The sequence below is a fragment of the Pyxicephalus adspersus genome, chromosome 2 (assembly GCF_032062135.1).
Source record: "Pyxicephalus adspersus chromosome 2, UCB_Pads_2.0, whole genome shotgun sequence".
NCBI classification, from domain to species: Eukaryota; Metazoa; Chordata; class Amphibia; order Anura; family Pyxicephalidae; genus Pyxicephalus; species Pyxicephalus adspersus.
The window spans coordinates 37,249,443-37,276,667 of record NC_092859.1 but is presented as its reverse complement, the minus strand read 5'-3'; the positions used below and the strand labels follow the sequence as shown (position 1 = coordinate 37,276,667).

The 27,225-nt window shown below is 37.0% G+C and overlaps 1 protein-coding gene across 2 annotated transcripts; it reads left to right on the top strand.

Annotated features, from left to right (window-relative positions):
* Positions 1-219: 219 nt before the first annotated feature.
* On the top strand, positions 220-18,061 carry SPARC (secreted protein acidic and cysteine rich). Of its 2 annotated transcripts, XM_072400449.1 has the most exons (11): positions 220-366; positions 8,777-8,846; positions 8,947-9,000; positions 9,436-9,526; positions 10,164-10,285; positions 10,682-10,802; positions 12,910-13,043; positions 14,598-14,746; positions 15,427-15,575; positions 17,291-17,359; positions 17,995-18,061. In XM_072400449.1, exons 2-10 carry the CDS (start codon positions 8,790-8,792, stop codon positions 17,317-17,319), a joined length of 906 nt encoding a protein of 301 aa, XP_072256550.1. In that variant the 5' UTR covers positions 220-366; positions 8,777-8,789; the 3' UTR covers positions 17,320-17,359; positions 17,995-18,061. The 2 variants fall into 2 exon arrangements, with proteins under 2 accessions (XP_072256550.1, XP_072256549.1); XM_072400448.1 differs by having other exon boundaries at positions 17,291-18,061.
* The last annotated feature ends 9,164 nt before the right edge of the window (positions 18,062-27,225 follow it).

Here is a 27,225-nt window from a genome sequence, read left to right as displayed (position 1 = left end):
TTATCTCATTTGATTTTTACAAACTTTACAGCAAATTCTAATAATCCATCATTGTTCAACCAGCAACCCATACAATTTGTTTATAAATGCCCTCTCCTTAGATTAGCAATCTCTATAGATTGTTCTGGTCTGAAAAGTGCTAGTACTTTTTTATGTACTTTTGGCTGCATCCTTAGAATGGGCTTGTCAGGGGGCAGGATGGGTTAGTACAGCCTCCCCTGTTAAAAAAAAAAAAACTAGAGAATGAGAAGAACAGACATCTCAGTCCCACCCATCCTGCTTCTGCTCTTTGCTAAGTTATTGTGCACCCTTCAGATTTCTTCAGACCATCCCTGAGGCTGAAGCTCTCTCCTCTCTTGTAGCAAGGTATGGACAATCTCCTAAACAAACTTTATATACCTGTGTCCCCTGATAATGTTTCTGCTACTATTTTCCTCCAAACTTTCCAAGTAGGACTGCAAGTTCTCACTCTGGAAAATAATTAATGTTCCTCTACAGGGAAAAGATATATCCTGAGAAGTTTAACTATTAACAATCTGACAATAGTAGGTGTGGCAATTTAATTACTATAATTATATTTTTTTATATATAGTATTGATATTCCAGATTATAGAAGTGTTAGATTTTTAATTATTTTACCCCTTGTATTAAATATGTCTAATATTTTCTCAAATAATTTAGTAATTATTTAGTTTAAACTTTTATTGTTTTAGTATGTGTCTGCTTTTGGCAGGCACAGCCTTTAAATGGATCTTGGGCATTTAGGGGTTACATGTGAAAGTGACATTTTTTAAAAAAAACTTAAAAGACTTATATTGGCTATAACATTGCTGGTAAAATAGACAAGAATTTCAAAAATCCACTTGAGGATTCTGTAGCTTGTGTTAGTTCAGATCATTGTCTGGCATACCTTTTGTTACGGAAAAAAAAAGAATATGTATATATATATATTACATTACCAAAGGTGTACTGGCTAATGATCTTCATTCTACTTCAAAGCAATTGGGTTAAGTTATTATCATAACATTATTTATTTTGTTTTTTATTTAGTTTTTATGTGTAAGTGCAATGTCATATAATACTTTACTACCTATAGATGTCTTTCTACAATACCACTCACTCTTTTTAGTAAACACAATTTTAATCATAGCTATTTTATTTGTAGTTATCATGTTTTGCAACATAATGGTTTGGAAATTTTGGGAAGAAGAAGGGTAGTTGTAGAAAAAACAAAAGTCTAGACTTAAACTGAAACTTTTTATCTATGAAATGAAGGTCTCATAGGAGTTGTCAGCTGATATATAAAATAGTCTGTTGTGGTATAATGTAAGCAGCTCACATATTGGATGTTACAGAAGGACAGGGCAGGCAGGACTGGAATGTTATTAAGGTATTTTAGGCATGCCCTGGGGGAGCAGAAACTGCAATACAGTGCTGTGATAAATGATTGTTATGGATTACAACAAAGGTATGCAAGGAAGTGTAATGCGATATGTAATAAAACAGCAATATATAAATGAATGTATGTTATATATAATAAATTGTAATAACTTGAATGTGTTTTTAATTGTCCTTTAATGTTATTTGGTACAAGGAGCCATGAGATAGAATTCTATACATGGCTAATAGTGATCTATAAGTCAGAGATATCAGAAATATTCTGATGCCACGTCCTAGATTGTAAGCTCTTAGGGGCAGGGTCCTGTCCTCCGTCTGTCATTTGCAACCCCTGTTTATTGTACAGCGCTGCGTAATATGTTGGTGCTCTATAAATCCTGTTTATTAATAACAATATTATTATTGATGATGGACAGTAGGACTAGATATCATGTCTGTAGTGCGTGGCAGGTCCCTATATTAAGCTGTAAAAAGGGGTTAACACAGCCATTGTCTGCCACATAGGCAGAAAAAGGGGGATGGGTGGGATGAGAGAAAAGAAAGGAGGGGGTGATATTGTGTGGGAGAGAATCAACTTTTTAAACTTGCTCTAAGTTGAGCTCCACCCTGCCTGGCTCTCCTCTCACATTACCCAGGCCCAGAGGAATGCTTGTTACTATGGTAACATAGTCAGGTCCCCCTTTCCAGGCTGGGATGTTCTGAACAAATGGTGTAGCAGAACATGCTTGTGTCAAATCTTTATTTTCCCAACTGTCCACCTTCATCACAAAGCTTGGATGACTTTTTTGATGGTTACAGTTCCCTAGACCAAACAACAGTGATGTCCAATAATTTCTGGACCTTCACTAACACTTTTGGTTTATAAAAACTTTTTGTCCATGGAAATTCTTATGAAATCCTTTAGTAGCAGATAGTTTTTAAAATATATTTTTTTTGTTGTAGATTTTAATTTATTACCTCTTTGGTGTGATATTTTTTCCACATTACCTCCGCCTTACCTTTGTCCATGTTGTCTATGCTCTGTCTGATGCCCCTTTGCTTTGTGTGTAGTTTTTGGGTTTAAAAATATTTTTTAGCAAATATTATTTTAACTTAATATACATGTATTCATAATAAATAAACAGACCCTTTATCAGATCAGTGTAACTTTTTACTATGCACCCTCACCATTCATTTTATTAAGTTGTCCATCTCCTACCACTTTCTAAATGTCCTGCATACAGTGCACCTCATATATAACATATGAGCCTACATGAGATTGTTACATCAGTAATACAATTCTTGAATATGATCTCTTTTTTATACATCATAATATTTTATTTGCCTTTCCAGCTGCTGCCTACCATTTAATGATGCAAGAGGTTGTTTTATAAACTTTTGTTTTTTCGCTGTTTATTTGTTCAGTTGTTTGTCTGTCTCACATTCCTAAAAAAACTAAATGTAGCAAGAAACAGTTTACACAAGTCAACAAGATTGAAAATAGTCTTTAGATTTCAATTAAATTATCAGCTTAATTGATTTAAGGTGTATTTAATGTATTGGAAGTTGTTTTATTTATAAAGCAGCCACAGCCTAAGTAGAAAAGCCTGTGCCTTGCTAGCATGTTACAGAGAGGGACCATTGCTCTCTATGTGGAATCCATGATTTCTTTGCAGAAAAACCCTGGACTGTCAGAGCTTTCTAATTACAGGCTAGCATGAGCTATGCTGACTAAAGAGCTGTAAGTCTAGGAGGGGGAGTGTCGGACCGCGGAAAAAGACCACTGCTTCCACATGAAGAGCAAGGGTACCACCCCGCAGCTGCTGGCAAAAGACAGGCTTTTCCACTCAGAAAACAAACTGTACAGACATTAAGCATATCTTGCTCTGGTTCACCTGGCCAAACTAAAGTTTATAGGCCACATACATAGTCCATTTAGAAATGTGGCCTGTAACTGTGCTACAGCATATAAAAAAAAAGAACAGTAGGAAATAATAGATACAAATAGAATGGATTGTTAATGGTTTAAATGTTTTTTTTTTGGGGGGGGGGGTAGTATTTAGGTGAGGCAATTATTATACATAAAGCCACATCCCCTATGCAAAAATATGATATAGAAAAACTAGTATGGCCTTGGGACTTTTAAGGCATAATTCATCCAACAAAAATCGCTACTGTAATTTTTATATTAAAAATCCATACATTTTATTAACACCAGTCTATATAAAAAACAACATTTAAAAACTATTTACAAAAAAGAGACAATGCTCCAATCTACCAATTTCAGTAGATGTTTGACACGTTTCGTAGATAGAATCCACTTCATCAGGAACTTTGGACTGAGATCTACAAATTGGGTATAAACATAACAATTCATATTTCAAATTGGTGCATACATAAAACTTCTTAAAACATCTTTAAAAATGGATTGTTAGACAGACACTGACATTCATAGTAGAACTGAAAAGACAAATAAAAAGATTATACAATCAGATTGTAACATGCATAACATAACACTTGTCTGGTTTTGGCTCCCTTTGGTGATTACTTTTCATTTTAATATCATTTTTTTGTTGCAGCTTTTTTGTCAGCTCATGTCCCTTTCATATTTCAGCATTGCTCCCTTAGTTGTCTCCACAATCAGGTGGCAGAGTGGAATAACATATCACACAATCATCCTACAATGTATGGCATGGGACCTGGCTGCTTATCAGTAGGCGAGGGATTAGGACCACAGCCTGATCCTTCCCAGCTGCAGTTGTGGTATAATAAGGAAGGAAAAGCAGAAGACTGATCAGTTTATCTCTCTGTCACTCTGCTCTTTCTTTAAATTACTCACATCGATAATCCAGTAGGTAGGTGCAGAAGACAGTAGTGCTACTTTCCTAGCAGAATAGCCTGGCCACATTAGAAAATAAAGAGATATAAATAACCATCTAAAGTTATTTGATGGTGCATTTAGCTAGAGGATTGCTACCTATGGGATCCGTGATAATTCTCTTAATTTTATTTATCTAGTAGCTATAGATTTAATTTGTTGCAGTGTCTTATCATCTGCAGTTTTTCTTGTGTTGATTTTTTAAATCCAGAAGAAGAGCATTCTTCTATTTCAGAAGCCTTCCATGGTATAATTTGTTACCATCCCATATTTTTAAATTTCAGTTTCCACAGATGCCAACACTTTCCTTGACACAGTTTAGGTAATGACTTAGCTAGTGGATGACGTTAGTGTGATGATCCCTATGTACACACAGCTTTGTAACACAGGTGGATGTTTTTTGGGCTGTGGAACAAGATAAATTTCCTTCTCCATCTTTACCTCATTCATGATGGACATTAAAAAATATCATATTTGTAGTGATTGAGTGTTTATGCAGTTCACATAAATGCCTGATTTAAATTAATGGAAAAATATTTTAGTTGTCTCCAACTATCAATCCGCTGTCTTATTTACTGTGGGGTAGCAGATAAAAGGTCCCTCCTTGGCTGCTACTTAAACACAGAGTCTTACTTTAGAATCTTACTTTCTTCTAACTTTATATACATTTAAAATTATTTAATATAATTCTTTTTATTGTAAAAAATATATATATATATTATTTTAGTCGGCCCTGATAGTTTACAAAAGAAGGTAGGAGCTCTTTTTGCTAGTACCAAGGGCACATGAGACCTTCAACCCCCTTATTACTCGGGGGGAGTTCTTTTAAGCCTTGTCACATTGGTAATAATGTGCAGTTTATTGGATCAGTTTGCAGTATTAACCAAGCAAATGTATGGGAAAGTTTCATATAAAACTAATTTTGATTGCCCTGTATAGGACTGTAAAGGGTTCCTAACATTTTTCGCATAATTAGTGTTATGCCAATATGATGCCTACACCCTAAGGATATATCTTAGAGGATATGAAGAGGTTGAGGATTACAGGCAGGTAGTAATGTACCTTGCCTCCTCTTATCATCTTTGTAGGTTGAGAGAGATGTAGAAGTACTTCAGAAGTCTCAGCATAGGTGCATGTCAAGAGGCAGCTCAGAAACCTAAAACTTTAGAGTCAAACTGCAGCTATGGTTTGGTGTCTGCATGTCTGTTGCAAATGTTCCCTTATGTCCTTCTTGGTTAACCTGTTGTCACAATATTGGGAGGAAATCTCTCTAAGAGAGCCCAATATATCAGTTTAAACCTCACAGGCAGTCAACCTTTTCATTTGACAAATTTTATTGGAAAAATACCTCAAAACAGTTAGATTTGTAATATTCTTTTGCAGCTCACCTAGAAATCGAAATATTATTGAATATTTCAGTTTTATATGACATGGGCTCTAGGAATTTATAATGTTATTACTGCAAACACTTACCTGTAAGAAGTAGCACTTGAACTTGAAGAACTTGAGCTAGATCCATCTTTTTATCTGGTGCATTCCTTAGCTGGTATTTTAACTAGTGTGTCAAAAAGTATACAAATCAAACTTGAAAACTCTACGATTTCATAATTATTTCCAGGACTAATTTATAAGGATATCGGAAAGTAAAATTCTTCTAAGGAAGCTTATGTATAGCAAATTTTATATTGAGTTAATTGGATCTTCTGGTCAATCTTCCATGATGAACCAGCCAATGTGTATTTCCCTGTCCTGGAAGTGTACAAAGCAAAGTATTTCCAGACATAGATGAGGCTCAGGCATAAGTCTCTTTTCATAAACTTAGTTTACTCTTCTGAAATAAACTTGTTTTTTCCTTGCTCTGAGATCATGTAGACCTGAGGTTTGTTTGCTACAGGACACGGTTCCTCTTCAGAGCCCTCCAACCAAAACACGCAAGGTTCTTTACTTCTGTGTCTATGGATTAAGTTGAGAACCATCTGTAACTTTGCAGGGGGCAGTGGGGAATGAAAGGTCATTTACATTTCGTTGCATTCAAATAAAAAACATGATGGCGTTATTTAAAAAGGAGATTACCACATATAAGGTTATATTGCTTGCATGTTCATCATGAATAAGGCAAGGAGAAGAAATCTTGAATTTAGGAAAATTTCAGATTTTGCTCTTTGATTGGTCCTGCTATATTAAACCTTTATAACCTATATAGGTTACTACTTCCGAGCTTCATATATATATATATATATATATATATATATATATATAGTTTGGTTAGGCTGTTGCTCTTGCTTTGCTCAGATGGAGTTTCATTTATTGCCATTTCTTTGCTCTTAACTTTCAGACTCGTAAATGATGCAGACATTGCAATGACTTGACTATTACTGAGCTATATAAATAAATATTGAACCACCCATTCCTCCTGATTATAGATTTTAGCATGTTTAGCTATTTGCTTGGGATACATTGCACTACTGGTGTATTTGTGATGATAACCAGTAAATAAATAATCATGGTGGCTGCCATTATTGATGACATTTTCACATTTCCAGCTATTAGCTTTTTTGGCCTTTTTGGCTGTTGCAGTTACTGGCACAAGCATGCAGCTAAGTTGAGGAATTCCTGTACTGCCAATCTACATTCTTCTTCCAAAGAAGTGAGAAAGTATTAGGCCCTTTAGGTTTTTATGACTGCCATACAACAAGCTGTTCCAAAAGCAGATTTCAGCAATGGCAGCCAACATGTTTTCTCAGCACAAAGTTTATGTTACAAATATGGCTTTATCCACAGTGAATATTAGATCCCCCACACAGGTAGGTATGTGGCCTTTGTTGCTAGCTTTAAATTCATAACATTTTTTTTACATTAGTTCTTTAATAATTTATGTCTTAGCACATAGTACTTTTTGAGGAATATTGGCTACAATTGTATTTATTGCAAGCTAGAACATGTAAAAAAAAAACAAGCTAAAGCAAAAAGTAGAGGTCATGCTTGCAGCAGTCAAAAGTCTCTTTTCATTTGTTATATTCTGTTTAGTCTCATATAGACTTCATATATGAAAGTGGTTCAAAATCATGTTTCCTGTTACAGTATAGCTCCCAGTTGGCCCTAATTTGGAACCAAAGCCCTCCGTTCCACTTTGTTTCTTGGTTGTCACTTATTTGATTTCATTTAATATTTATGTTACACATTCTTAATGTTAATGGTCCATGTGTGTGTGTGTATATATATATATATATATATATATATATATATATGTGGGTCTGTCTACACAGTTTGCTGTAAATGGCATCCGTGGGTAATATATTATAGTCGGTTACTAGCTGCCATGTTCTAGCCCTGTTCTATACACTATGGGGGGTTTCTTTTGACACTGTACCACCTGCAGTCCACAATAAGCTGTTGTGTCACACTACAAAGTGTTAAAATTCCAGGCTCATGGAAGAAATACAAGTAGGTCAGTAACACATCAGCCTTTCTAAAATGTGTATTTGGGATAACCTTGAAGAAGGCAGTGAGATTAAAGGAAAAACCTTTCCAAAAACAACATGAAAATATTGGGGACACCGCAGTCATCTCTAGCCTGCTGTTGATTTTGGTCAGGGAAGCTGTTCACACTCTGATCTGTAATGTGATTAAATAACTATGTTTATCTTCTGGCTGTGGACATAAGGAATGTACTCCCAGCATGCATGTACCGTGTGCCAGGAAGTATCCAAATAAAACAAGGTGCCCCAGCCTGTGTGTACTGGGGAAGGGGCACTGAGTGCTGCCAACGGTGGCTGTAATTTTCCACCGAGACACTCATCAAAGTTTCAAACTGAAGCTGAAGTGACCTCAGTGTGAGAGACAGAGCACAGAGGGGCTGGTGTGGCCAGAGAAAATAGGATGAAAGGAAGTTTGCTGGCTGTACAAATTTGACCACTTTACATGGGGTATTGGGCAGCTGACAAAGAAAAACACTAACTGGAAAGACAATAAAGGGTACATGTGTAGCCAGATCCTAGGCTATCATATGGTGAATAAAAGTCTTAGAAAATATGCTTTAAAGTGTTCTTAAAGTTTGTTCCTAAGTACAAAATTGTATATATTTCTTTATTCTGCTGACTGTCATGAAGAATGTGAAGGAAACTTCATAACTTGGAGTTGTCACTGGAACAAAAACAGAGGAAAAATCCTCAATGGGGGCACTTGGGTGTTTTCCCTTAATTTCCGTTAAAAAAAGAAAATGAACACAGCTACTATATCTGGAAACGTATTTAATTGCTACTACTAGCAGTAAATCCAGGGGCAGCTCTAAATATTTTGTATTTTTCTCCAAATAGGGCCTTCCAACTTTTTGCTGCCATACCCCATTTTTAAAAAAATTAGAACAAAAAAAAAATGAATGACCTGGGACCTGTGGACCCAGATACTATTTTGGGTTTCTTCACATTTGTTTCAGTACAGTGCAAGAATAAGTTTGAAGTATTTGTACGTAGGTTTGGTGTCCGACATAATTGCATTAATTTTTTCTTTTTTTTTTTTCAGGTTGAACTGCACAATGAGAGTCTGGATCTTCTTTGTCCTGTGCCTGGCTGGCAAAGCACTAGCTGCACCTGTAAGTTGATATTATTTTGGTATTACATAAAGGTTATTATATATTAGTAATTAGAATGAACATTTCCTTGGGTAACTAACCCATCCCCTTTCTTACACAGCAACAGGATGCTTTGCCAGAAGAGGAAGAGGTGATAGAAGATGTTATCACAGAGGTAAAACTGCACATATTTGTATCCTATTTAAGGAGGCAAATATTAAGGGAAAAAATAGAAATAGAAGTCCAATTGTATCAGTGCAGAAGTTTGCCTGGGGAAATGCTTGCATGGTGTGCTCTCCAAATAGGACATGAGCTCAGGCTTTCCTAGATGTTTAAAACCTGCTTTGGGGGACAGATTTAAATACAGTACATCCAACGAAGAAGCAGTAAAAGGTATTTAGAGCAAAGTCTCCAACTCGCATGGCACATAGGGTATAATGGCACATTTGATAACATTACAAAAATATACTTTCAGTATGCATATCTGTGTATAGTAGTCCTAAAATAGCACAAATATAATACTAAAAATGCCGCATGAAAAAGAAAACTAGTCAATTGAGGAAGAAGTTACAATGTGCAGCTTATTGTATTTCAATTTTGCTGATCACAGGAGACAGTTGGAGCAAACCCTGTACAGGTAGAGGTTGGCGAATTTGATGAAGCAATTGCTGAAGAGGAAGAGGAGGAGACCACACCTGAAAGTAAGTATGATGTGCAATAAAAAATGTATCCTTATTTGTATGAGCCGGGGAATGTTCAAGATACATTATCATAGTGTAATCAAGATGTAAATGAATGTGTTGATTTACTACAGTAGAATTTGGAAATTGTGGTCTCCTACTCTGACCATTTTTAATCCACTGCCTTTGGAGTACCTTCAAATAGTCCTGCAAGGCTGTTCTTGAGGGGTTAGGTGTTAGAGTATTTTGTCCTATTGGTACTCTTTACTCCAGAATAAGCTGATAGGAAAGCATACCCCAATGAATTATTGTTCAGGCAAAAACTGCCCCTGCAGATATGAAGAAATGATTGGTTCACCTGTAAGCGTCTTCCGATGTCTATGGCCCGTAGTTCTCTAATATCTATGGACAGCTTTAGGCCAAGGTGAAAGTTTGTGTAACTTGTACCCTGTTAGATAAACTAAAGGCATAAATAAAAACGTGTAGCCAGATCAGCAGGAGCACAACAATAAAAACCTGGAATAGGTTCTAACCTTTCTCCACTTCCTAAACAAGGAAAAATACATTTTAGATAACGTTTTACTCAAATTTTACAGTGAACTGTTGCTGCTTTAAATATTACTTTAAAAATTTAAAAATTACTTTTGCTGTTTTTCAGATCCATGCCTGAACCACCACTGCAAACACGGCAAGGTGTGTGAAGTCGATGAGACTAACAAACCTATGTGTGTGTGCCAAGATCCCTCTACCTGCCCTGAAAGTGTAGGAGAGTTTGAGAAGGTAAGAAAACAGGAGCTAGCATTCACCTAATCACCAATAATCCAATTTTTTACAAATGAACAATTTACCAGTGTACATAACGTGGCATAATTTATACCATTGTCAGAGCAAACTACATCATTCAATGAGAAATAAAGGTAAATAATACCTTAATATATTTATTGCTGCCACTAAATTCTGAATGATGTGCTGCAAATCCTAAGAATTGTGACTTTATATAAGTGATTCTCTATATTTACCTTTATTTAATAAACCCCAATACCCATAAAGCCAGTGAAGCTGGCATCATATTGAATACAAAAATGTTTATGTCTGTTTAGAGGCATACCCACTATGCTTACATATATATATAGTAACTATATCACTTAAAATGACCGTCTCCACTTTCTCTTGCAGGTCTGTGGTACTGACAACAAGACCTATGACTCTTCCTGCCACTTTTTTGCCACCAAGTGCACCTTGGAAGGCACAAAGAAGGGCCACAAACTGCACCTTGACTACATTGGACCATGCAAATGTGAGTCTTGTATCCAGTTATTAACAATGTACTCTTATATGTCACTTACATGTGAAAATAAAAACACAAAAGTGAATACTTACCAGCCCAGCTCTACTCAAAACATGATTATTATATGGGAAATAAAAAAATAGAACTAGGAGGTAATCATAATTTCACGTTTCACTTGGAACTCTGTTCTAGATTTAAAGGTGGAGTTTCCCTTAAGAAATAAAAAATTATGTACTGATTAAGTTAGAATTCTTGCTCTTAGCACGTAATAACCTTAAAATTAAAGTAATGAGATTAATCCTCCTTTTTATAGTTTGGAAATTTAAGGCCCCTACTAAAATTTTCCAATGGTATGCTAAAGCAAGGCCCTAGGGGGATTGAATTTTATATTACTGGTTCCAGCAAGTGTAGGTCCCAAAAGGGAAGATGTGATCTCCAGCTGCTAAGTGTCGGCCGTCAGTTTCCTGCTGGCTCAGCCAACAAGCAGTGAAGCCGCCCTTAGGGATTAATTCCTACAATACACAGATGTGCTTGGGCTTGCAGTGTCTTTTAAAGAACATTTTGTTCAGTTCCTGTGGATAAAATGTATGTCTGCGTAAAATAAACCCAGTCCTTTTTTTAATAGGCCTGTGAAAATGTGACTTACTCTGTTTGTATTAAAAAATGTTGCATGTGAAACTGAATGTTTTGTACAAGTAATCTTTGCATGACCCCCCCAGCAACAACCCAAGTCCTAAAATTACTTGTCCCCACCCATTTAGGTTTTACTCTCACAAAAGTCTCCCAACTAACCTCAATAATTTCTAGGGAAATGCCATATTATGGTATTATTTACCAGTAAGTGTTAGGCAAGCTGGGAGCAAAGATCTCAGAGGAGCAGGTATAAGAAGTATTTATATATATATATATATATAAATATATATTATATAAGACATTAGATGATGTTGCCTGGGAAGGAGGGGCAAATTAAGGTATACCTTTACCAAAATTATTGTTTGTTTTTTTTTTACTTTTTTAACATAAAATTTACCATATTGTTTGATTTAAAAAGTGGAGGCACTTCTTGCTATGAGCCTCCTTACATTGTTTTTAAGTTAGCTTCCTGTCTCCATTAAAAAAACTACTTGACAATCTGGTCAACCACTCATCTTTAGGAACCCTATTTAGTTAGTAGGTTTAGATTACGTGGCTTGAATCAATATGGTCTGAGTGAGATGAAGGTCACAGCACAAATTTCGGCTGTTTGATGTTGAATCACCCTGAAACACCCATTACCTATCTAGGGATAAAGTGGGAAGACCTCTGTCCCCATATTTGATGACCTACCACAGTAATATTGGTAGGATCTTGCCATCATTAGGAAGTCATTTTTTTGTAATATCTCATATGAAAGCAATTCAACGGGCTTGGCTGTGTAATACTGTATCTACAGCATGGAAGACCCAACAGTTTTGGCAAAGACATTATACTGTTGGAAACCTCATGACATTTAAAAAGACAATGGGGGATTCATTCTACCAGTTTTGTTTGAACCTTTCCGTTAAAACAACCCTCTGTAGATCACTTTATCTCTATTAGTCTCCCATTTCAGCAAGGGTCTTGGGTAGTGTTATATTTCTGCCAGGTTGAATTCTTTTCCTTCTGACTGTGGTGTGTCAACTGTTCCTGTCATCATTAGTGCGAAATACAGTCAGTGAAGCACTCCAAACCACTAAAGGAGGCATTAGATCAGAAGAGGAAACAAAAGCTCCATTCTGACTGACATTCTTCTTCTGTTAGTATGTGGATAACAACAGACTTAATAATAGACATTACTGCTGTAACAAAGTGTCTTCTGTTCTATCTGAAAACCTTGGGCTGTAGATTCAGATAGTTAAGTACTGGCCTAATAAAACCTCCTTTCAGGGAGTCTTGGAGGGTGGAAACAGTGAAAATGAGATTTTAGCACAGTATTTAAAATAGTTACTGGGCTATGAACCAGTTCTACAGACACAATTACTCCTAATGTAATCACTTCAGTGTACCAACATAAAAGAACGTTTCTCCATGTGGCTGGGTTCTTTACTTATGTTTTTAGTTAAAAATTTTAACATTTTATCCACTGTGTTTTTTTCAGACATCGCTCCCTGCATGGATTCTGAGCTGGGCGAATTCCCTCTGCGTATGCGCGACTGGCTGAAGAACGTCCTGGTCAGCCTCTATGAGCGCGATGAGAACAACAACTTGCTCAACGAGAAGCAGAAGCTGAGGGTATGAAATGTCATGGGCAGAGAACCAAATATTTTCTTAAAATATATATGTCCTTCAATTGTTGTCCTTCTTCAGTAAATACTGGTCGCTTTGCTATTACGCTAACCCATATTGGCTTTAGTTTTGGAATCTGGAGGCATCAAAATCAAGTACTTAAAGCAGACCTAAACTCAACATTTTTACTTTACATAAAAGGGTAGACAATCCATATATATAAAGTAAAAATTTGGTGCAGCACCTCCCCTTTCTGTCCTGATTTGAGAGCTCAGAGCCTCCCGGGAGATACCTACGCCATACATCCCAGAAGGCTCCTGGCTGCTCCTTCTGCGCATGTCTGCATAAATACATTTCTTGGTACATCAACATGCTTGGGTATAGTAGACTACACATATACATTTATCCTTATTCAATGGTTAAGTTTTACAGATGTAAAACCCTACTACTGTATTCTTCCAGGGAGATGAATTTTATTATTCCTTGTCAGATGAATTTAGTACTGTCAATGTGGTATATTATGCATTAGCAAAGAGGCTGGTACCACATATGTGAACATAACAAGAATGCGGCAATACCAGACCTTGGTAAGAAAATACCAGAAGATGTATCCCAAAGAGGATTGATGAGTATGGTGGAATCTGTATACCACAGGCTTCTTTCTTCTTCCTTCAGTTCAGAGTAGAGGGTATTAGTTGTGGTGAACTGTATATGGAACAAGAATTAGCTAGAGGTTTTCTGCTGTATTCCACAAATATTTATTTGGCTTGGATACCTTCCAAAGCCACAAGTTTAATTTTGTGTTCTGTGTTTACTTCTCTCATATAAACCCAACATAAAATACACCCTATTTGTTTTATGATGTTTTTTACTATATTTTATTCACTTATTCACTTAAATGTCCCATGTTTTATGTTTCTAACATTTTATGGAACAGTGAATCTGAAGATCATTAAAGCCTGATGTTTAAGCCAGTGATATTGACAATGATCAGAATGTGTCATGTGCAATGTGGTATAGTACATAAGTCACGGAGAAAAATGGAGATCACTAATGCTGCTCACTGAACTCCATTTTATAGACAATGGAGAAGATCACAATAGCTGGTTTTGCTGTATGTATGAAACAGAAATGCATTTAGGCAAAATTGTGGCCATAATGTTTAAAACCTCCAAGTTTGTTACTGATTCTGGATTGCCCTTTCCTGCTTCCTAAGGTAAAACAAAAGATAGGCAAAAGCGAGAAAACACAAGTATGATGGCTTTTATGGGGTTCAAGGTCATTGTGCAATTTATATCAGCAAGAGTGCCAGCTAGATTATATAAATGTCAATACAAAGGATTATTTAAAGTGTATGTCCAGCTTGCATAGAACCTAGAAGGGTTACAACATAACAGAGAATGATAGGATATCCCTCTGGCATGAAAATATTGAGTTATATAAGAGTTGACCCCAATGATAAAAGTAGTATGTTTGTTTAGTGAAATAGTTTAGGGTACAGATCTTTACCCAGATGTTTAGTAATAATTTTTACTAAAATAACATGATCTTTTCTAACAGGTAAAGAAAATCCATGAAAATGAGAAGCGTCTGGAGGCTGGAGAACACCCTGTTGAGCTGCTCGCTCGTGACTTTGAGAAGAACTACAACATGTATGTCTTCCCAGTTCACTGGCAGTTTGGACAGCTGGACCAACACCCCATTGATGGGTATGTAAAACCTTTAGTAGAATTAAAGCAGGTTATATGGGATCAATATTTTGGCATTTTTACAGTTTGGTATATTATTATACTTTATGTGTTCAATATGGAGACTGGAGCTTGTTTCCTCACGCCAGTGGAAAGAACATTTCCTACTCTTACACCAGAGTATTTATCCCCATAAAACTGCCTTATGCATCTTCCACACATTGGTTGAATAATTATAACTTTACAGTAAAGGAAAAGGGGTTAGATGCTCTGCAACATGGGCACATTCCAAAAATTTCACTTGACATCCAGACTTACCTTAAAGCTAAACTAAAATATTTCTAGGCTACCATAGGAGATAATTGCAGAAGTACTCTGCATGAACTAAATGTTGTATGATACTCCAATATTATTTTTGTTTCTGTATAGACAGCTGTTTTATTTAGGAATTTGTTATGATTTTCATTGTGTCTTCCCTTTCAAATGTTATTTTTCTGCTTGCTTCTGCAATGGTGGAATTGTGCTGACTATTTACGTAAACTATTTACATTGATCTTTTATTAAAAGAAGGGTCATATGGTCAAACTAATCCATTTTTTTACAATCATCAAGAAGTTATAAGCAAAATTGTGAAGACAATACAGAAACCTGTATTTCCATACGTACTCAACCTTATCCTTTTTTACCATTTATTTCTACAGATACCTTTCCCACTCTGAGCTGTCTCCTCTTCGTGCCCCTCTCATTCCCATGGAGCACTGCACAACTCGTTTCTTTGAGGAGTGTGACCTTGATAATGACAAATACATTGCTTTGGATGAATGGGCTAAGTGCTTTGGAATCAAGGACGGTAAGTGACACTGCAGCACACATTTGTATATAGATGTGATTCCAGAGGGAACTTTTTTTCTTGCCTTACTTCCAAGGTTCTTGTTGCCTTCTGCTCTGTAAAAGAGGTGAACTGGTTTATAATATGCTCCAACGATTTATTATCGTGTAAATGTGTGGGTCCAGCAATAATAATAAAGAGGATAAACTAGATTATGGATTAAAAATAGCATGTAACATAACAGATTATGGTCTTGATTGCTGGTAGAGGGCTGGCTAGACCAAAAAAACAGTCAGGACTGACCCACTGTAGAAGAATTTTTGTTCATGTGGCCTATAGTGAAATTATTCTGCTTTCTGCAGTATTGGTTCCAGAACGGATAAAGGTCAGGCTAGCACATTTATGATGGTACATCATGGCATTCTTTACTTTCCTCCTGGTCCCATCTATTGACCGTATGGATATTTGGCATTAGCTGTTTCACTATTGACTCTCCCTTATTGTCTCTTTCCCCTATATACAGGACTGTAATAATAATGAAATAGTTTTATTATTGTTGTTAACTTCCTCTATACACTGTATGTGCAAAGCTTGAGAAGGCTCTCTGTTTCGCTCAATGAAAAGACTTTTGCCAAAAATCCCTTGGTTATCAAGCCAAAATGTAATTTATTAATGCTGTATACAATTACTCTACAGCTTTTCCAAAGGGGTTAGTCTCTGTGACAGTGAATTGCTTAGAAAAGTCACATTTATTAAAAGTGATATGTATGCAGCAGTCAATAGTTGTCATTCTTCTACTTAAAGGATAAGTGAACCCAGAAAAGAAATGTAAAATATTGCAGGCTTTGGGTCCCTAGATGTTGGCTGCTGATTTATTTTCTTTTTTGGCTGAGAACTTTTTCATTAAGTACAGAAAATTCCAATTGGTCTTGCCAGAAATACAGTGTCCTTGTCACTAACTGGAAGCATAAAACTATCTTGTCTTCCCACTGTAAACTGTTAATCCCATCACCAACCCATGTAATGGAGATATTAGAGGAAAGACATATATATATATATATATATATATATATATATATATATATATATATCCAGCCTTGGCCTCTAATTAGACTCAAGAACAGAAAGTGTGTTAATGGCATAATCAACGGGCTAAAAAATAGGGAATAAATCCTGATTAAAGTTAATGTACTGTATCTGCTTTAATAAAAGTGTAACTTTAAGTATACTTTCTCAGGTGGTAAATTGTTTTTAAACACATGAAAGTCTTGTTAACTTCTAACTGTCAGATTTACTGTTTTATAAACATGTCTCTTAGTCTATAGTTGCCCCTTTATGGGTAAACTTTCTATGTACAACGAAGTGTGATTTGTGGCATTTGTCTATTTAAAACATGCAATGGGCAGGCCATTTTCTCTCTGTAGTTGAAAGGAAGTATCCTTAACCTTTCACAGATCCTTTCCAAGTTTTTGAATTGATCAGCAAGCAATATTAAATCCCTGCACTATTTATTTATGCATTATGTATGCTGGGCATACTATATTCATAATGCCAGTAGTGGCTAGTGATAGAGACAAAGTTCAAAAACATATGAATAATTACCTTCTTTAATATATCTGTTGTTGTCAGCATCAGGGAGAGTCTGATATGATTGGCAATATAACTATAAATGTTTTACTTTATTTCTAAAATAATTATAGAAACACTAACATATGTGTGTATTTCTCTCATTGCAGAGGACGTGGATCAAGACATGATCGTCTAAGCCACACCAGTCATTTTTTGTCTCATCTGAAAATATTTGTGTAATATTTTATTTTGTATCTCCTCTTTCACATTCTAGTTTGTAAAATTTGTCTCTCTGGGTTGGGCGGCAAAAAGACAAAAAAAGGTGCTAACTTAGAACAGGTTGTATTAACGGTGCTAAAAAAAGACCTTTGGAGCAAGACGCATTAGAGATTGGAGGAGACGACAGCGTGTCACCACTAGCTCAGAAATCCATTGTTTGACCAGTTCAGATTTCTCTCTCTTCCTCTCTGCTTTTTTCATCCCTTAATTCCTTTATGCTCTTTCACTTTTCTTGAGAACAAAAAGATTGAATAGAATGGCTTTCAACGCCAACTTCAGACCTTAAAAAGAAATCACAGACTTTTCTGTTGTGTTGCTTACCTTTTTTTGTTCTAGTTCAAGTTTACCCATTTAAGAATAAGGGAGAGTTAAAGCTGGACTTTAACCCCTTCCCTGCTGGAGTAGCCCCCAACTATTGCAGAGACACTCTAGCAAAGAAGGGGTTAACCCCTGACTTGTACCCGGGTCAGGCAGGTGGTGGGATCTGAGATAACACAGGAGGTTTTTTATCCTTGTATGTAGGGAAATTCCCTCTAATCCATGCACAAGGCTGGGTTATCTGGAATGTCAATTTCAATTTTTTTTTTTTTAGACAATTTGGCGTTAATTCATCGGAACTGAGGCACAAGACTCCTTAAAGAATAAAAGATTAAAAAATCCCTCTCTTTTTTTTTTCCTTTCAGTTTCCTGTGGTTGTGTTGTGTCTCACGCTTTATAAATGAAATAAAATTTATACATTTGGATAGATGCTTCCTCTGAAAAAGCTAGTTCTGGTTTGAAAATTGATTATTGTGTTCTGAAAATGGAAAATGATAGAGAGATATTTTGGGGAATTTTTTTTACCCTCTTTTAGTCTTCAGCTGGCATTTTTACAGTTTAAATCTCACTGGTTGTAAATGTATAGCAAATACAAGATTTAAATTTTGAATTCAGTAGAAAGGTTTTACTTCAAGTCTGTAATAATGGGAACTTTTTATTACATATGGCTAAAATGGTGTTGGTTTACAAACGTAAGATAAAGCGGTTTTCATTTCCCCCTGCTGTATACCTTAACAGGGTGGGCTGTTTACATTGCCTGTTATTAAGATATACAGCAGGGAGCACTTCTGTTCTATGTAGGTTGCCCTATCTTCCATAAAGATAGAAATAACATCAATACAACATGATAACAGTGCAATGCTAGCAATACTAAGACAAGTAAGGCACAAATAATTTAGCAAGTTATTAGGAGCATATCTACACACTATACTATTTTCACACAGTATTACCTTTTTTTAACACAAAAATTTTGACTGGGTCTACTGTTTCCCCAGCGTTTAACCTGAGGCTTTACAAGCTAATGTTTAAAATTCCCATGCATATTAATGGGCTAATCTATACCAGGGCGTTTCCTTGAGGCACGTTTTTGAACGTTATAGATAACGTTCTTGCAACGTTAAAAAAAAACGCAGGGTTAATGTGGGAAAACACGTCCATTGATCTAGGAAATCTACCAGTGATCTAGCAAATCTAGCACGTGTACAGCAGTGCCCCATCTTTGTTCATCAATCCACTCTGGTGGACGTTGTATTTTCAATTGAAGGAGATCACAATGGGGTGCTGCTCACTTGTCCTCTCCCCTCTCCTCTCACTCATTTTCCTGTCACTGGAAACGATCACGAAAGATTGTTTCCAGCTACAGGAATCTGCTGTCTGTAATTAAAAAACTCAAACCTCAGAACCTGTCAACAAAACATAGCAAATTGGATATCAATCCAAATGTCAATATAGATGTCCAAGGGCAAAACTGGAATGGATGAGATAACTGGCTGTAAAAAAAAAGAGAAAATAGGACCTACCAACTTGTAGGAGCTGAAATAATTTTGTTTAATATATAAGTGAACTTCACCAAATGCTGTGGACCACTAGTATAAAAAAGTCACTTGCATTCCTAGGGCAAAAGATGCTTGGCTACTAGCTAGGGTATAGCAAGCTATTAGGATCTGTTACAAGTACTAAAAGCTCATTTCCTGGGCTGTCTGGCCTGGCAGACACTGGATAAATGCCATGTTTTCTGCTTCAGTAAAACATCCCTGTGTTAGAGGACTCACTGGCACAGACTGCATGGGGGAATGGAAGGGTTAAACAACACTCAGATTTTATTTTACGGGTCAGTATGTACTAAACATCCACACCACAACATTATTGTATTGAGATCCTGCCCCATTTACATTCAGAAATGTTATTATTACTAGGGTGCAACACACCAACCATTGAGCATACTGATGGGAAGGGAAGACTAGGACACTTCTGGCTGCAGCCAAACTGGCAGACTTCCACCTTCTGTTTGAATGTGTAAACGTATCCAATGTACAAACTAAATGCAGACCTCACAGAGAATTACTTATTGTATCACATAAAAGGTTCCCAAAGATCACCCCAAGTAAATAAAGTGTGCAGAAAGTGGAATGTCTTTAGAATGCAAAGTTAAGATGGTGAGAAAGACTTTTTGGGGATGGCACCTCTTTCAGAAGACCTTTTTAATAAACATTTGCCTTGTGATCAAATTGAAAAGACTTGACATTATGACATGATATGATAAAATACTAGAGTTCCTAGTACCATCCTCAAAATGCATAGACAGAGCCTCTCGGCATCATCACAGCTTGTGTGGAAGCTTCAACACAGACAAATACCGACCCAGATCCTTTACGCCAGACCATAACTCATAATGTTTGCACATTCACAAAGTGAATGTGTAATATAAATGTAGTGTTAAAAAAGTCATGCAAGGATTGCTTTAGGTTAGGATTGCACAAGCTATACAATTGTTGATTACCTGACAGACGTTATGCTTTAGAAACGCTGGTTGGTATCTACTATTATTACTATAAGGGTCTTTAATGGAGCTTTTAGACTGATGTTCATTGACAGCCTTCTGTTGGCTGCAGGTCCAGGAGACATTGCATTAAACGACTGATGCTCATCTCCTCAGGCTTTTAGCAGCCTTCAGGGCATTCTCCGAGCTTTCACAAGTTTCCAGCGTTTACAGATAACTCCACTTTAAACTGGCTGCCAAAAAAAGTTTAAGATTTCTTGCTTGACAGCAACCAAGTATTGATGACTATTGGTCAAATGTTGCACCTGAAGATTTGCAAACCCTACCTTTAGAGTAAAGCTTACCTATGCAAATAGATGTAAAAATTATTATATTTACACATGATAACCACCACCCCCTTAGGCACCCCCTATGCTGAGATAAACCTTTTCCTTCCTAAACCTTGTGTTCTCCTAGTAGCTTGTACTTAAGCGGCCTACACACTTACAATAATTATCGTTCGAAACGAACGACTAACGACCGATTATCTGATAATCAATAACAAAAAAAGGACACAACGACTGACCAACAATGCCGATGAACGAGGATAGCGGCTGGAAACGAACGACCGTCCCGGCGGATCTATTTGAGTGACGATCGTTCACTATCTGTTGTGTGTACGCTCGTTTAGTGATCGTGGATGTTTCTGCAATACACTTTCTCCTGTACATGTCACTTGCTGCATTGTTCAAACAATTGTATCTAGTGTGTGTACATTATTGGTGGATTATATTTGAACGATCATATTGTTACAACATGTACAGAACTGTGCACAATACGATTGTTCAAAATAATCGTGCTTAATCGTTAGTCGTTTGTTTCTAACGATATTTATTGTAAGTGTGTCTGTAGCTTTAGGCTTTCCCTTGTCATTTTCAAATCCAGGGTATTACTTTACAAAAAACTCAATCGAGCTGCATATTCAAAATTTAGACATAATGATGGTTTGCTTACTTCACAGAATATAAACACTTCCAAAACTTAAGAAGAGCAACTATATAAAAATACTGACTAGTGGGCATCAATCCTTGTCTTCACAAAAGCCAGATTTAGTCAGTAGTGGCCAAATGGTTAAAGGCTTCCTGTAAAGCCAAAACTTAACATAAAGTGCTAAGAATTGATCTCAGATTTGAATTGCTACCTTTGCTCTTGTCAGGGAGATTGTTTTTTTTATTCTGTTAAGAGGATTGACATCCTATTTTTCTAGACACTCATCAACTGTACTAGAAAGTGAAAGGTATTCTCCCCATCAAAGACACAGACACCAATAAAAACCTGGCAATGATACTAAACTTTCCAGGCCATTTTCTTCTGTCTGATGTCCCCACGTTTCCTCTTCTGTCTGACACCTGTTATTTGAACAGGAAGTGAGGGAAAATATGTTCGACCAGTACACACACAGCTGTAAAGTTTATTAGTGTACTTGGCCTGCACTTCTCCATCCAATAGTAAAATTACATTTTTGAAAATATTGAAAAAAACTTCAATGGCTGATGCAAGTTACAGTTGTTGGGGGTTTAGGCTTTGAAGACATTTTTTTGACTATTGGACTAGATACTGGCTGTCAGAAACATACAATCAAATTATCATTTGAAGTGAAGGTAGAGGGGTCCTACTGAGACAGCTTGGGCTCTATTGTGAGATGAGCTTTTTGGTTCCTTTCTCCTTTCTCTTCCTTGGTTCTTTCTCTAGGGGCACAATTACGGTATTAGTCCCATTTTTTCCTCTGTTCTCCTCTCGCTTGTTATATAAACTTAGTTTATTGGATGATGCAGAAAGATAAGATACATGTTATTATTTTAACATAGCAGAGTAACCTATAAATCAGCAACAAAACATGATTTACATAAGTATGATGTTATTTGTTCCAGTCATATGAGGAACTCCTCCAGTGTACAGAAAACAAATCCTGTTACAAACTTTATTTTCTGCTTTAACTCCTAAAACAATCCCTCTTCTAGGATCCTTGTGAGGCATTTATAATATATGATAGAATAACAGATCATTCACATGGTTCTATCTTACATACCAGACTACTTATTGAAATAGATACTTTTATATGGTATATAGTTTTACAAGTACCTAAGCTAGGTACATGTTCCTACAAGGACCCATATTATTTCCTGATGATGCTTTGACTTTTTTTCTGGCATAGATTCAAATCTAATGATTAAGGACCTATGCATATTACTGCAAATTGTGGAAGTAAGCCATGTACACGTTTGTATTGCAGTGTCATTTATTTTGAATTGTAACCTTACACACTTACAAAACATGGCTGTATAACAGTCCACCATGACATAAGAAGTGCATTGTGCATTTAGGTAATTACAGCCCATTCAATGCTGCATATAATGTTGGTGCATTGCAAATAACAGTTAAAAATCATTTATTTAGAAAGGGCTACCTAACGCAGTGCATTATGACGAACTGTGAAAACAATGTCACAAATGGAAGTTGGTACTGCATTGTTCACAACTTTTTGCATTCCTTGTAACACTTTTGGCTTGCATAGTTCTCCTAATTTAAATATGGATTACAAGCACAAAAACGTTCCTAGTTTCATTTTGATCCACCTCTCTCAAATTTAAGGTCCCTTATTTCTGCATTTCTTCTTCAGCCTTTTATCTCTTCTTTTATTGTGTAGCAGCTGGAAAAACCCAAATGGCAACTGCTTTTTTGGGCCCTTCTGGAGTGAACCTGCTCCTCGGTCATCGTACACCTACCACCTGACTATTCACAGAATTTTTGCTTTTTGAATGGTCAGAGAGAATAACTGGGATGTGACCGCACCGCTCTTGACCACAGGTTGGCCCTGAAGTACAGCTGTCGCTTTATTATTCCCAGCTGCTATAAAAGAAGGGGACTTTGATTTTAAAGAAGAGAGAATGAAACCAGATAGTTCTGTTGTACCTGGAGTTTATCTTTAGCCCAGCTAAACCAATTACAGTTCTACAACTGCTCCTTTGTATCTCTTCCACACATGCCCAGGCCCTGTTTACAATGTAGTGACAGCTGCTATTATCTAGCAGTGAATGTGGAGTAAAAATTCACTACAATTTACAGTCATGTGACCACCCACCAGCTGGTATCCCCATCCAAATAGGCACAGCATCCTCTAAACCTGCTATCCATCAGCTCCTTCATAGCCTGTGCCTCCAGCTGCAGTGCTCCCTCCTCCAGCTCCAAGCTGCATTCCTTCCCACTGAGTCCTCCCCGCTCTTTGCCAGCAGCCAACCACATCCAGGCAGATGTGTTCACATAACAAAAAATGACGAATTCGGCTTCCATAACCCCTGACTGTCTGGAAAAACTCATTATTTCCATTGCTGAGTTATTATATTTAGCAGGGCCTCTTAGTAGGCAGGCTCCATGGACAATAAAGTGTGCAAGACAGCTTTCTACAGCATGGACACATTCCAGATCTGTGCTGCAATTCTTCTAGGAGTCATTTTTCATTAAGGCTCACAGGGATTTTCCAAAGCGCGTTAATGATCAGAGATTATAAGTACTGCACTAAATGGTTTGTGCTACAAAAGAAGCTGCTTGCTAAAATAAAAATGAGTGTACTAATAGTTAAGTTTGCCCAAAAGTCACTGCTTTTATTTTGGCTGGACTGTGGGTGGGTTTTATTACTGCTGTATTATGTTCAGTGTGTGAAAAACTAATAGGGAGATACGCTCATCCCCAAAGATCCCGATACCACCTCAAATACTGTAATTAGCGCTGTGCTAATGTCACATATACATTCCAAAAGATTTGTATTTCTGTCCATCCATCCCTAAGATTCACAGATCCCTTGCAAGTAGAACTCATACTAGTAAAGCAATCTTGGTCATTTCCATGTATCCAGCCTATAACTGGACAGCAAAGGAGCAGCAGTAAATTGATGGACTCATACCTCTGCTCACTCTGGTCAGCATAATCCAGTAAAATATTATTTGTGTCATTCTTTCTCAAACTAAGAAAAAACATTGTGAATTATTTTTGAAATGTAAGCCTGAGTGCTAGCCTAAGTATCTGAATTAAACTTGGTAAGCAACTTTAATAAATAATACATTTTGAAACAAAGCTAACTATTTATATAGACTGTAAAGACTGTACAGAAAACACAAGTGTAAATTATTATTAATATTAACTTATATAGTGGTAACATAATACACAGAACTTTACAAAGTCCATAGTCATGTCACTAGCTGTCCCTCAAATAGGCTCACAATCGATGTCCCTACCATCTCATTTGGGGCCCAGGAAGCTTACCTAGTATGGGTCAATAATTTCTCATGGCAGCCCTGGCACTGCTGGCGGTATATACCACACTGTACTGGCAACTAGTCCTGTACCTTCTGCTTTTTTATTTTTAGGCATAGTTTCCAAAAGCTTCAGTTATGACCTGATAAACATGTGTAAATCATCATCTATCTATATATCTAGATATCTATGTTTATCTATCTAGTAACTTCGTTTGCCACTGATCCAACGACTATATTATATGCAAAGGACTGTCTTTTAGGATTATTAGCAGCAGGAATATTTAAAGGAGGGGTCACTGTATGTTTTATATAAATCTGACCAGCATTGATCACTACCCACATAACTGTCTAACTTCCAGCATTACACCAGGGAGATCGGCATTGTAATTCACTGAGCACAATGCTCCAGGTAATAATGTTGTGTAGATTAACTCTGGAACCACAATGCATTTTATAATGGCACCAACAGCACACACAGAACCAGTGGGACCTGTAATCTGCTGTGTGTTCATACAGAATTATGGACTGCAGGGCTTTTCCCCCACATGTCTTTATCTGAAATTGTAGAAACAACTGCAGCAGGGAATATTTCCATATCTGCTCGGAATTGAGAAGGGACATCTGCTGAACAGTTTTCTACATGCTAACAGTGCAAAGTGCAGATGTAACACCCAAACAGCGATTATCAATCTTATAAAAAGGGAAAGTGGTTGGTGTTGGCTACCACAATCATCCCTGTTCTTTGCATGGCCTTTTTCTTTTCCTTGCTAAATACTAGGAGATTGAAGCTCAAACTTTATGTGTATATATATATACTTTTATTTACCGAGAATGACCTAAAATGTGTCTGTTTACTGATGTGGCACACCAAGGATTGGCTGTTCTGTAATCTGAAGAAAAGGGTTTTAAGGACTTGAATTTGTATATTCTGGACTTTAAAGTAGCACCATGCCTTTTTATACCCTTTCAGCCTTTTACCTTGTTAAAATTATATTCAACTTCACGTTCACCTCCATGTCAGGTCACCTTTGTCCTTTTTGGAGCTGAATAATATCACTTACTGCATAGGTAGTAATTCTGTCTCATCTTATACTAATCAATAGGTCTGAATGTTACCTCTATATAGGACAGTGAGAATAGAAAATAAGCACTATTTTAGGCTAACCAAAATTCTGCCATAAAATTTCTAATCTAAGCTTGATCACAAAACAGAATTGGCTCACCATGTATGATCTAAGCTAAATCCGTCCCTTTCATATTGTATTCCCTATCATCATATCTTATTATCAATACCAAATTTCAGTGATCTAGTAATTAGAACTTCACATTTTAACCTGGCCTGAAATGTTAAATCTGATTTGTGGTTGTGGGGAAACAACTCTGGCCCTACAGGTGACATTGTGGGGATCACTAAATGACCAAGCTGTGACAATTAGTGTCTTTTGCTATGACGGAGGATGCAGCAGGGTGTCTCCTACTTGTCCTCCCCCTCCCTTCTCCATATAACTGTACAGCACTGTTTGTAAAGCACTTGTTCAGTCGAATGTTCCTAAAAGTAATCAAGAAAGATCATTTCAAGCAAAAGAAATGTACCATTCGTATGCAGCTTTAGTTCACATTTACACTAAGGGTATGTGGTTGCCTTGCTTTATACCCCAAAACATGGCCACATGTACTGCTGTCTATTGTGATTATGGCAATGCATTGTGATTAGTGGGAATAGATATAGGGTGTACGGCAGAGGTTTCCAACCCCCGTTCCAGGCCGTCTGACTGGTGGGCCGCGGCCCTGGCCGGTGCACCCACCAGAGGGGTCAGGAGAAGGACCCCACGCTTGGGGGGGCGCACCAGCCAGAGACGCGGATCATGTCTCCCGGAGACATTGCAGGCTCAGGGCGGTGGGGGAATTATGTCTCTGGCTCAGACCTGTGATGGGAGAGTGGCCGGGTTCTGGCATCATGGCGTCACTCTGGGTGAAGTTTCTTCCCCTTTAAGTGACACTTGGCTCCCCGCCCATGCGCTGTCCGGAGTCCGTGTATTTAGTAGTCCACAATGTGCAAAAGGTTAGGGACTACTGGTGTATGGCACTTTTCCTGCACAAACCAGGCACACTCCAGTGTAATACTAGTGATCCTGATGCTGCCAACAACTCCCCAGAAACAGGATTGATAAAAAGAGCACTTGCCTGTTTTTTTTACAACCTTACTGGGTGAATCACCAGCAATGGATCAATGATCCAAAATAACATGTACATTTTCACCCATGTTACACAGGCAAATCTATTGCAGGCAAAGTGCCAAGATCAGGATACAGTGTGGTATAAGCATCGGTATAAACTCATTGGTGCATACCATTCTTATTCTTATTCTTTTTTTTTTTTAGTAAATATAAATCATTTTCTTCAATTTTCTTTAAATGTCCCATGTTATAGGATAATACTTTAGGAATAGAATGATGTCATATTTGTACTATAATAACATCCTAAGCATTATGGCAGATCTTGCTAAGTATGTCAATGGTATTACCAAGGTAGAACGGTATTTAAATGTAGACAAAGAAGTAAAACAGCAGCCTAGCACATCTCAATGTGATACATGAAATGTCCTATATGCTAAGGTTGAAATGTGTCCCATTAGCTTCTGTTCTGACTCAGTTATGTAATCTGGATCTGTACATTGGCAACTAGCCTAATGCTGAATAGAGTTCTTTGCTGT